The sequence below is a fragment of the Phyllobates terribilis genome, unplaced genomic scaffold (genome assembly GCF_046119375.1).
Source record: "Phyllobates terribilis strain yellow unplaced genomic scaffold, ASM4611937v1 Scaffold_11__3_contigs__length_659146591, whole genome shotgun sequence".
Taxonomy (NCBI): domain Eukaryota; kingdom Metazoa; phylum Chordata; class Amphibia; order Anura; family Dendrobatidae; genus Phyllobates; species Phyllobates terribilis.
Window position 1 is genome coordinate 143,192,140 of NW_027362771.1, and position 12,305 is coordinate 143,204,444.

At 47.6% G+C, this 12,305-nt stretch overlaps 1 protein-coding gene across 1 annotated transcript in view; it reads right to left on the reverse strand.

Annotated features, from left to right (window-relative positions):
- The window catches only part of LOC141167233 (solute carrier family 23 member 1-like), a 526,465-nt gene that overhangs the window by 500,219 nt on the left and 13,941 nt on the right, over positions 1-12,305 (reverse strand). The window contains exon 2 of the mRNA XM_073654677.1: positions 5,004-5,161. Coding sequence (XP_073510778.1) covers positions 5,004-5,161 — 158 coding nt within the window. The remainder of the gene's footprint in view (positions 1-5,003; positions 5,162-12,305) is intronic.

The following is a 12,305-nucleotide window of genomic DNA, read 5'->3' on the forward strand; positions in this document are numbered from 1 at the left end:
GCGAGGAAAGGGAAAAAACACTTCCAAATACACTTATCTCAGCAACTCCAAACACCACGATCCGCTCTGTAAGTCTGAATGAAAAGCTTTCACCGACACCTCCCAAACAGACCTGCAGGGATATGAAGGAGTCTCACTAAAGAAGCATTGATTGCAGCTGGGCGAGGCTGGAGCTCAGCTAGCCCAGAGAGAGAGAGAATTAACTCCTTCACTGCCAAAAAAACACAAAGCACCAACAAGTCAGCTGCGAGAAGTCAGGCTGTGTACTCGTGACGATCTTCGTGGCAACACACCCGTGACAATGAGTCTTCCATCAGTTCGTCCTCCACTTCTTCCTGGGCTCCTGCACCTTCCTCACTAGTTTGGCTGCTACCATGCACCCTGGTAAAACCATCTCCCCCACCCTCACATGCCTGCCGCCTTGGTGCTGCCGACCGTCTGGACCTTGCAGATGTTAGCCCTTCCGCATACAACTCCTCCTCCTCTACTTCCTCCACCTCCTCTTGTGCCACCACCTGACTCCGAATTCTGTTTAACATGTGCTCCAGCATGTAAATCACCGGAATAGTCATGCTGATAATGGCATCGTCAGCACTAAACATCTTCGTCGCCATTTCAAAACTGTGCAGAAGGGTGCATAGGTCCCTGATCTGAGACCACTCCTCCAGCGTGATTTGCCCCACCTTTGAATCTCGTTGGCCCAGGCTATACATCAGAACGTACTGCACCAGGGCTTGTCGGTGCTGCCACAGTCGCTGCAACATGTGTAGAGTTGAATTCCACCAGGTAGGCACATCGCATTTTAGCCGGTGAAGTGGCAGGCCCAACGACTTCTGTAGAGATGTAAGTCGCTGAGCTGCGGGATGCGAACGGCGGAAGTGAGCACACAGTAACCGTGCCCTCTGCAGAAAGCCCTCTAGTCTGGGATAGTGGGCTAAAAATTGCTGGACAACCAGGTTCAACATGTGAGCCATACAAAGCACGTGTGTGACATTGCCCCGGCGAAGGGCCGCACCCAGGTTTGCAGCATTGTCGCACACGGCCTTCCCTGGTTTCAGGTCCAGTGGAGACAACCATTCATGAAATTGGTTCTCCAGAGCTGACCACAACTCCTCAGCTGTGTGACTCACATTTCCCAGACATTTCAATGTAAAAACCGCCTGATGACGTTGAGCCCTACTGCCAGCATAGTAAGGAGGTGTGCAGGATCCCTTCTGCGCAGTTAGAAAGCTTGTGGCATGACCAGACAGGCTTTGGGTGCAGGTGGAAGACCGAGAGGAGGTTGAGGAGGCAGAAGCAGTGGAGGAACTTTGACATAAAGAGGATTGACGCACAACTCGTGGGGACGGCAAGACTTGGACAGCAGCCCCTTGTCCTGCTGTCACCATAGTTACCCAGTGCCCAGTCAGCGACATGTAACGCCCCTGTCCATGCCTACTCGTCCAAGTGTCTGTGGTGACATGCACCCTGTCACACACAGAGTTTCTCAAAGAAGCGGTGATGTTGTGTGCGACATGCTGGTGGAGCGCAGGCACACCTTTCTTTGAGAAGTAGTGCCGACTGGGCATCTGGTACTGGGGCACTGCGACGGACATAAGGTCTCGAAAATCCTCTGTGTCCACCAGGCGGAAAGGCAGCATTTCTGTAGCCAAGAGCTTGCAGATGGTGAAATTCAACCTCTTCGCTTTCTCATGGCTAGGAGGAAATGGTCTTTTACTTGTCCACATCTGAGGGACCGAGGGCTGGCTATTGTGCTTAGACGGGGTTGATAAGGGTGTCCCCGGCAAACTGCCGGTCTGTGAGGAAGATGCAGGCGGACATGTTAGGTTGCCTTGATCCAAAGGTGGTGCTATCGATGTCGGACAGCGCTCAACACCAGCTGCTGTTACCACCTCCAAAGAAAATGATGACCTGCCAATCACGCTGGCTGTTGCGGGTAAAGAGGTGGCAGGTCTGCGCCCCAAAACAGGTGTGACTGCTGTCCCCCCAGTCACAGAGGATGAAGAGGCCGCGGATGCACAAGATATGGCAGACGGTGGTTGGCCCGGCCGGCTAGGCCGCATTGTAGCACACTGAGCTTCCCACTGCAACTTATGCTTCATGTCCATGTGCCGGTTCATGCATGAAGTACTCAAACTATGTATTTTTTGATCTCTACTTAGCTTTTGCTGACAAATGTTACAGATAACACGAGTTGGGTCATCTTTATCGATCTGAAAAAATGCCCAGGCTATGCAAGGCTTAGCACCCATGCGACCTGAAGAGCCACCACGACTTGTGGTGAGAGGCAGAGTTGTGTTTGAGGATGCAGTTGTTGACGTGCTTCCAGTACTACGTCTCTGTCCAGGAAGGCGCAACCTGACCTCGTCGTCACTAGCATCTTCCTCCACCTCCTCTGCTGACCTCATCTCTTGGCTGACTGTGGGTTGACAGTAAGTGGGATCTCCAACCTCATCATCATCACCCTGTGCGTTATCACACCCATCGTCCTCAGAGCCAACCTGTTCCTGCCCTGACAAAAAACTAAAGTTGTCGCTCCAATCAGGTATTTGAGTCTTATCATCGTCTTCCTCATTGTCTCCACCAACAGGAGTTACAGTTTGGGAATGAGGGTCTACATTATGGTCAGAACCTTCTGCGTCTGGTCCTAGATCCGACTCAAAGATTCTGGGCATCAGTGCAGATCATTTCCTCGTCTGGATTCACAGAAGCGCTGGAGTCTACCTCTGATTCCCAGGCTATAGTATGAGTAAACAGCTCTGCAGACTCAACCATCTGTTCTACCTCATACTCAGACGGGCAGCTGGAGATTTGGGAGCTGTGAGGAAGCAAGTGCGATTTGGGTGACACCTTTGAGGACTGGAGTATTTGTGATGTTGAAGTTGATGTGGAGGAGAGCCCACTTAAAGGAGCACTTGATATCCGTGGAAGCACCTGCTGTTTTTGTGCCTCATCTGGAATTTGTAGCGATTGGCGTGGCTGTAAGAAAGGGATCTTATCACATTGTCCGCTAAAAGAAGTAGACATTTTAGTTTGGCTGGAAGATGGTCTTTCTTCTGCAGATGTTACTGTTGCTTTAACACCTACCCCACGGACACAACCTTTTTTCCCCTTCCCAACACGCCTATTCCCCTTTCCACCAGCAGCAGGCCTTTTTCCACTCATTTTGGTGGTTAACTAATTCACAACTCTGGAGTTGTTTGCACAAATAAACAATGGATGGGAACCGAGCAGAGCTGAGTGGCCAAACTGTGGTATTAGGCCAAAACTATTGGCTGGGTTAGATGCAGAAAAAAATATATTCAGTTTGCAACCTGATGGAGGTCTGTATAGATGGATTCATAGAACAAGACCCACACACAGCTAGAAGCCCAATATTTTTTCAGAGGTAGATGCAGAAAAAAATATATTCAGTTTGCAACCTGATGGAGGTCAGTATAGATGGACTAATACAACAAGTCCCACACACCGCTAGAAGCCCAAATATTTTTTCAGAGGTACTGTAGATGCAGATAAAAATTATTTTTAATTTGCAACCTGATGGAGGTCAGTATAGATGGACTAATAGAGAAAGTCCGACACTGCTAGAAGCCCAAATATTTTTTCAGAGGTAGATGCAGAAAAAATTTTATTCAGTTTGCAACCTGATGGAGGTCAGTATAGATGGACTAATAGAATGATGCTATGCCCAAAAGATTTTACTTCACTAGGTGCAGTAAAAAAATTGGTTTTCTATACACAGGTGGTATATCTTGCAGCACAGATAGGCTACTCCACTGACTAACACACTCTGCAATAGGCCAAAAAGGATTAGCTTTGCTAGATTCAGCCAAATGCTGTGAAAAAAACTTGCACAGCACTGGCACAGACCTGCCTGGCAAAAACTGATAGGAACTGATGTAACCTAGTCCTGAAAAGGACTCCAATTACAATTAGTCTTTACTCCCACAACCTATCTATTTAAGAGCACAGACCTCCCTGATAAAAGTCGTAGGAAATGCTATAACCTAGTCCTTAAAAGGACTGCAATCACAACTATTCCCTACTCCCAAGCTATCTGTAGATTTGTGCGAAAATTGGCTTGAAATTAACAAGGTATAGCGCACACAGCAACAGCGGTGCCGTCTAACACGCAGCTGCAGCAGTGAGAAAATGGTGGCGACGGGGAAAATGGCTTGGTCTTATAGGGCAAGGACATGTGACATACACTGCCAATGACACATGCCCTTGCTTGTGTGAAAAAAAGCACTTCGCTCCGTGTGTGCGCTGCTGATAGGCTGACAGATGGCACCTCCCCACTGTAAATGCGGGAAAGAGAAAAAAAAATGGAGATCTTCATTGTTCCTGCAGAGATCCATCCCCTGCCCCTCCCCCCACCCCGCTGTACACTCAAACTGCGTATTAACATTAATTTTCATCATTACTGAGAAAAAATCCAGTTATGATTTTGGTGCACGAACAGTTATCGAACATAACCTCGAACAGCCGAATTTTTATCAAATTGTTCGTGATCGCCGAACGGCTCGAACACCGCCCAAAACAGCTCGAATTTGAGATTGGCGAACAGTTCGAGTAGAACAACGCTCATCTCTACTCATGATCACTAAATGTTGGAACCTCTTTCCCCATTCCTTACCAGATTCGGTTGCTCAAAATTACCAAGAAACCAGCTATCTCCTCTATAGTGTTACAGGGAATCATGCTTGTTCACCACCCCATTCTGCACTGTAGCAACCCGTGGAGGGTCCAGCAGCTAGTGGAAATTTCAATTTAGACTATGAAGTAAGCTGTTATTTATTTGTTTGACGAGTCTACATTGTGCACACCATAAAAAAGCACAAATAAATTATTTAAAAGACATGTAAGAGATCATGGAGGCAGACAGCTTTTCGGATTTCTTATCAATAATTCAGTTGAAGAATAAGACTACAAATGTATATTAACTTAAAATTAGTTACTTTTATACTTATATTTTCTGGCTAAAGGGAAAACTTTGCAATTACCTTGTTCCAATTGTTGTTTGAAGAAGTGTACATATTCCAGACACAAAGAATATGGTGCACATCAGCTGACTTTTTACTGCATTGTCATGCTTTACACAAAGAGGTTCTGCTAGAATCAATGGAATGGCAATAATTCCTCCAAAAGCTAAAATATAATGCTGCAAATATAGAGAAAATATACATATATATGAAATATATTCTATAATGAAGTCTCTGAAAACAAAATGAGTACATTTTCCATTTAAATTTACATTTTAACACAAAATTTGTGTGGCACAATATAATGGTGAGCTTTTAAATTGGCTGTCACCAGATTTCAAGCTGCAAATTGCATTCATTAGTAGATAGATATCTTATGACTGATGAGGTTGATGGATTTATTTAAAAAATCCATTTCAAAATGGCTGCATAATTCTGACATCAAAGGGGTGGTCCTTGTTTGACACAACTACCGATTAACAAGATTGCTTATAGTTAAAAACATTTTTTTGAATGAATATATTAATTTTTCTTCCTCTGCATCCTTTGATCCTTTTGATATCAGTCCCACCTGTTTGTGCAACCAGATTGAGTATTGTGATCTAAATGCATTGGAGATGGAGTCTCAGCAGTAAATGACATTGTTAATCAGTCAGATCACTTTGTTACTACCTAGCCAAATCAGCTCTCATACATTGCACTGATGAGGGCCAATAGCCCAAAACACTGTCTGCAAATTGAGATTCTGATTTGGCTATTATCCTAAGTCCTATTACAAGACTCGATAAAGGGGCGATAGTGATGTGTAGGATTGCTGCTTCCAATAGGTGGCACTATACAGTTCAAGTCCTTTTTCTCTCTGAAGAGGCAATTTGCATATTTTTACCCAATAAATTCTAGATCCATGGACAGATTTCAAAAATTAGAACAGAGTGATCTGAATGAGTTGCATAACCGGGTGGACCACACAAATGCTGGTAATTTGTCAATGCAGGAAAAACAAGCGCTTTTTTTCTTGAAACTTGATACAGATTTGGCAGTTCGGGCGGCAGACAAGGAAGGTTCTGTTGTTATAATGAATACCATATTGTACATCAAACTAAATAGTGCTATATTGAGTGATTCTATTACATATAAAAAGCTTTCAGCAATCCTTGCCTTTCAGCATGAACTTAAATCATTACTAGATGATGGTCTTTCTCTATCAACCATAGATCAAAAACAATATGAATATATTTTTGTGCAGGCTCTGATAGTTCCTATTTTTTATTCCTTGTTAATTCTTCCAATTTCCGCCACCTATGAGTCCCATTGTGGTGGGAATTTGGCTCTTTAAATGAGAATTTATATCAGTTGGTTGATTCTCTCTTGCAACTATTAATATTTTTTTGCACAGCTTATCAAGCATGTTCTCAACATCTTACAACATATTTCATGGAAGTCTAAATATTTATGGCTCAGCTGTGATAAAGAGTTATTATATGGGTACACTCACACTGCCGTATAACATAACCAAGTGCTATCCATTGTTTTATCGGATACCACTCAGCCCAATAATATTCTATGGGGCAGTGCAGATGAGAGATTATTTTTTCATGCTGATGCCATGTTGCGAGTGGTTCCGATATTCGGATCACGATCACCCATACAGGTCTTTGGGTGCGTGTGAAACTTTGTCATCCAAGTGCAGTCCGATGTACTCACACAGAGACAATGGAGAAGATAGTGAAATTAAGCTGTCTTCTTCTCCCCTGTGATCACAGAACACTCAGATGACGCTCGAATCAAACTCTTGACTAGTGTTGAGAGAATTTGTTCGGCGAATGTTCTAAAGTTTCTAATTCGCCACAAATATGGCACATTCGGATTCATGATCGCAAAGGCGAGCAAATTTTCTTAAAATCGGAAAAGTTTGACTAATTTGCGCGGGACTGCAAATACAGGACAACCACGGCATTTTGAACAGTTTTGTTAGCATAGTGCAAGTGTATGATCAGCGGTGACATGTGCCAGGTGAGTGTGGGGGCTGTGGAGAGCTTAGAACAGGTCAGATCAGCGGCACACTTTTTTTTTTTCTGTGGGCGGTAACTTTAACTGAGGAAAGCTCGGCCAGCCAATCATAGCGCAGGAAGCATCTACACTGTCCAGACATAAGGGCTTCAGCAATTCTGAAATCACATGTCCTCTCAATATAAAAAGCGCCCATGTTCCCTCAGCACCATTATATCCGTGTCACTGCTGGAGACAGACGCAGCTCAGTGTTCTCCTGTGTAATGCGAGATATTAGCTAGATAGATGGGCGCTTGCGTGGTAGTCAGATAGTGTAGATAATTCCTGGCCTGTGTACCTCTGCAACCGCTGGTGCAGCACGTTTTTGGTGTTCTTATGCAAGTACTGAGATTCTGACAGAAACAGAGGGCCCATGCCATACAATAGTGCTGTGCACCGCTGGTATAGAGCTCCATGTCTCAGTACACCTTGAATCTTTTTTTGCACTTGCTAATGTGATCAAGCAAGCGCAGTGCACCTTTTCATTTAGTGGGGTTGAAATTGTGCTCTGCACAGTCTGCAGAGCTTCTTATTGCAGAGCACATAATCTGTTTTTTTCTGTTGCTATTGTGATATTGAAAGCTGTGTGCACTAAAGTTTTTTTTAGTGTCAGATACTATTTTAGTGGAGTTGAACTTCAGGTGGTTTCAGAGTAAAAAAATATATTTTTTCTCTTGCTACGCCCAGTCCAAAGAATATTTTTTCCTGTTCCAAAAGTCATACAGTGCTATAAGCCAGCTACTATGTCAGTGACTGTCAAATTCAGCTTGTACGCACAGTCAAACCTATATATATTTTTGGTTGGCAGGCAGAGTCCACCGAAGGTTTTTTACTGTGACAAAGTTGATCCAGTCTGCTAAACAGCAGATCCTATTTTAGTGGCGTTGAACTTGTCCTGGTTTCACAGTAAAAAAACCAAACTTCTCTTACTAGGCCCAGTCCAAAAAATATTTTTTCCTGTGCCAAAAGTCAAACAGTCCTATAAGCCAGCTACTACGTCAGTAGCAGTCAAAGTCAGCTGGACACAGAGCTTATGTAGAGTAACCCAAAAATATTTTTTGCTCTGAGTAAAGTAATACAGCTGGCTAGATCTGAGTTTGAAATATTTTGGAGCATATATTCTATGTCATACTGGCCTCATCCACACTCAAAAAAAATAAATTTCTTCTGTTCCTAAAGTAATATAGCAGGGGACATCTCAGTTTGAAATTGTTTGGAGAATATCTCGTAGGTTTTATCAGCCTCATGCACACTAACAAATTTATTTTGTCTGTTAGTAACGTTATATGGCAGGCCATATCTTACCTTGTCATTTAGTGTCGCTGAAATTCAGGTGTGTGCGCTGAGCTATTGTACAGGAAAAAACATTTTTCTTTAGTTAATTGCGTGCTCCTACCATTGTATCTTACCAACATGAGTAGGAAAAAGAGGGCGTGGTGGAAGGGGGAATAGGCTTGGTGTTCAAGGTGTACGTGGGGTACGTGGTAATGTTAGTGAAAGCACTAGTGAACCAACACAAACAGGTCCTATCCAAAGACAACTGATGTTAGTGGATGGCCTACTGCTCTCCCTTCCTTTGGCAGCCGCACAGCGATACGCCTTGTTGATAAGACCCAGAAAGAGCAGGTGCTCCAGTGGATGGCAAGCTCTGCTTCCAGTGCCCTCTCCTCTTCTTCCTCCATCAATATCACACGCAGTACAGTCCACAGAGGTGGCACCCCAATTACCCATGCTTCCCCTCGCATCACAACTGGCCAACTGCTCAACTAAATGGAGCGAACCACAGATAAGCGAGTCTGTAGAACCCTTCACCCACTCTACACCATGGGCATGAGAAGTGTACTCCAAACAGTCACTGAGTCAAGGGGAGGAAAACATCTGCACCGATGCCCAACATTTTTTTAGCTTGGATTCGGGGCAGGATGAAGTAGGGTCCGAGCAGGTTCCTGTCCCTCTTCACCAGACGTTAACCGCAGGGAGGGAGGTGATCCCAATGAGACTCAGATACCTGAGGCTCATGCTGACTGTACTGTGCAGTCAGGGCAACAAGAGGAGAGGGATCACTCTGAGGGCGAGGAATGTCATAACACGTTGAATGAGGACGAGGTTGAAGATCCTACTTGATGTGACCCCAGAGTCATGTAGCCGAGTAGCTCATCTGAGGAGGTTGAGGAGGAAGATGAGGAGGTTACATTTCACCCTACGGTGCAGATAAGGAGTGATGCAAGCACAAGGAGCACTGCATCCTTAGCCACAACCCTGGCTGTGGCTAGCTTCGGTCACGGGTCTGCAGCTCGCAGCGGCAGCAAGGGTTACCTAGCATGGGCCTTTTTTGTCACTGCAAAGGATGAGCCAACTCACGTAATCTGCAAACTTTGCGATAAAAAACTCAGTAGAGGGAAAAACTGCAATAATTTGACTACTGCATGCATGTTCGCATGCTCAAACAACATTCTTTACACTGGGAATCTTACAACGCTGAAATGCGGACCAGCGCATCTCAACAACCATCAGCTGCCCCATCAAACGCATGCGCTGCTACTTCCTCATCCTCTGTTACTGTGACACCCCAGGGGTCTGGTTGCCACAGTGATAGAGATGTTATGTCTGAGAGCAGGTGGGAGGTCCTTTGGTCAGGGATCCTGTGCATGCCACACCTCCTGCCCAGTCTTGGGAGGGGAAGAACTTCCCCTATATAAACCCGGGGCTGAAGCAGGGTTAGGAGTAGAGAAGAAGTAGAGACAGAGAAAAGAAGCAAATATAGGAACAGAACATTGGGAGCTCTGTGGGAGCAGTGTTACAAGGAGTCAGGGGCTGGCAGCTGCAGAGCTCGCCCTGACTGAGAAGATTTCTTACCGGACCCGGAGTCCGAGGCTGTGGGGACTAACTCCTACCCAGCAGCAGAATCCGTCAGGCAGGGGATTCCAGGTCCTCTGGCCAAGAAACCCGAAGGCACGGTCACACGCGTGGGACCAGCACCGCCATCGTGGAGCGGAAGCTACTAGAAGGCCCCGAGTCACCGGCCATACGGGTGAGCACCACACGGTACACTCAGGGACGTGGGCTACTTATACCCGCCTCTAGCAAGGTAGCCAGAAGAGTACAGTTAGTTTGGGAGGCCTACAACTCCGCCTGGCCAGGGGAGATCCCATCTGCTCAAGGACTGACCAGACCCCAATCGCTAGCCAGTACTCCGGGAGGGTCTATCTTTGTCACCAGTAAAGACCCTGAACTACACCGTACCGTCTCCGAGTGGTTCCTGCTACCCCCATCATCCACGTCGGATGCCCTGAGGCCATACCCCTCCCGTTGGGGGTTATACTATCACGCTGCACAATCCTACCACCGGCCTCAGCGGTCTGCCCTGCAGCAGCAGCTCCTTAGCTGTACTCAACGGGTGGCGTAGTCGTCCAACATCTACCGCTGATACATCGCCGCTCAGTTTGACTCCCTGGGCACGGACCGGGTCACCGCCACGAGACTACAACCCTCAACAGATCCGGCTCCGGGTAAGCTCCCGCGTGAGCAACGCAGCGCGACACAGGCCCAGGGGCGCGTCAACTTTGGCGTAGTCGGCAGGATTTCGTGCCCACAACCACCGGGTACTGTGTGCCTGAAAAGCAAAGACTGTTCAAACTTACCAGTGGTGAGGTTTCCCGGCATCCGGCGCCATCTTCTGCCTTCTTCCCGCCATGCGCGAAGTTTTCCCGCCATCCGGCGCCATCTTCGGCCTTCTTCCCGCCATCCGTGGAGTTTTCCCGCCATTGGACGCCATCTTGAGGACGCCGCGCGGGAAGAAGAGGGGCGTGGACTTCGAAAGCGCGCGAGAACTGAAGCCCCGCCTCACGTCCGGACGTTGCGTAAGGTCCTGGAAGGAGCCCAGCAGACGCCGACGTCACCGGAGCGCGACGGAAGGTCCTCAACCCTGACGATCTACTGCGGAGCCGCGGCCTACGGAACAGGATCATTGCAAGGTAGGCCACGGTCCACTAGGGGGGAGGAAGATGTCGGATACGGAGGAGAGCTTCACTGCCTCAACCCCCGCCAGCGCCACCGCTGCTGCAGTTATGCCCTTCACCATGCCCTATATCCCGGGAGCAGCTTGGCTACCCCAGTACTCAGGGGAGTCACATACCCTGCATGACTTTAGAGAAAAGCTGGATAGCCTCTTCCAGGTGTACCCCCTCACAGAAGAGCAAAAAGTGAGCATCCTGGTGGCCCAACTAACCGGGGCAGCTAAAAGGGAAGTAAAATCCTGGCCACCTGGGAGGAAGACTGTCGCAGGGATACTAACCCGGCTGAAGGATACCTTTGATACCCGCACCTCAGCCGAGATTAAGCTTAGATTCTACGGGTGCAAGCAGCGAGCGCATGAGAGTATAAGGGACTATGCACTAAACCTACAAGAGGCCCTGAGGGCCATTAAGCAGACCGACCCTGATGGAGTGGGAAACGAGGACAGGCTGTTGACTGAACAATTTATAGAGGGACTGTATTGTAATGCCCACCGAACCCAGTTGCGGGCGATGGCCTTACAGGATCCCCATCTGGGCTTTGCACAGTTCAAGTACAGAGCCATCCGGGTGCTCCGAGAACCGGCACCGGGTGGCGTTATGACCCACAGGCGCCCAGCTATTACTTACCACCAGGAGGCGGCACCCTTGTCGGCAGGGCCTGTGGGAGCTGATGCGCAGGCTTTGGACAATGACCCGGCTCCAGACCTACACCATCAGGTCCAAGAGCTAGCTAAGAGCGTTGCTGCGCTAACCCGAACTGTGCAGTCTTTACAGGTTTCCACCCCAGGGAAGATCCAGCTGGCATCCGGACCGGAGGACATCCCGTGGCGTCGACCAAGGAGGACCCCACCGGCCAGAGGAAGACCCAGTGACCGATACAGCGAGGACGGACGACCCATCTGCCGCCGCTGCAATCAACCCGGACATATGGCAAGGTACTGTTCTTTAAACGGGCACAACCTGGGGTAGAGGGCCAACCCCCAGGAAAAAGATCACCAGGCCCATCGAACTGGCGTGACAGATATGTGGGAGGACGTCCAGTCTTGCCTGTGGTACTGGATGGCATTCCCATGAGTGCCCTACTGGACACCGGGTCACAGGTCACCACCATCCCGTACGTGCTCTTTAAGCAGTACTGGAATGACTCGGATATTACCCGCTACCCTGACGACGACTTGAGTATCATCGCCAGCAATGGCCAGCCCGTGCCACAGATCGGATTTAAAGAGGTGACCATCAAAATCGGTAGAGTCGAACT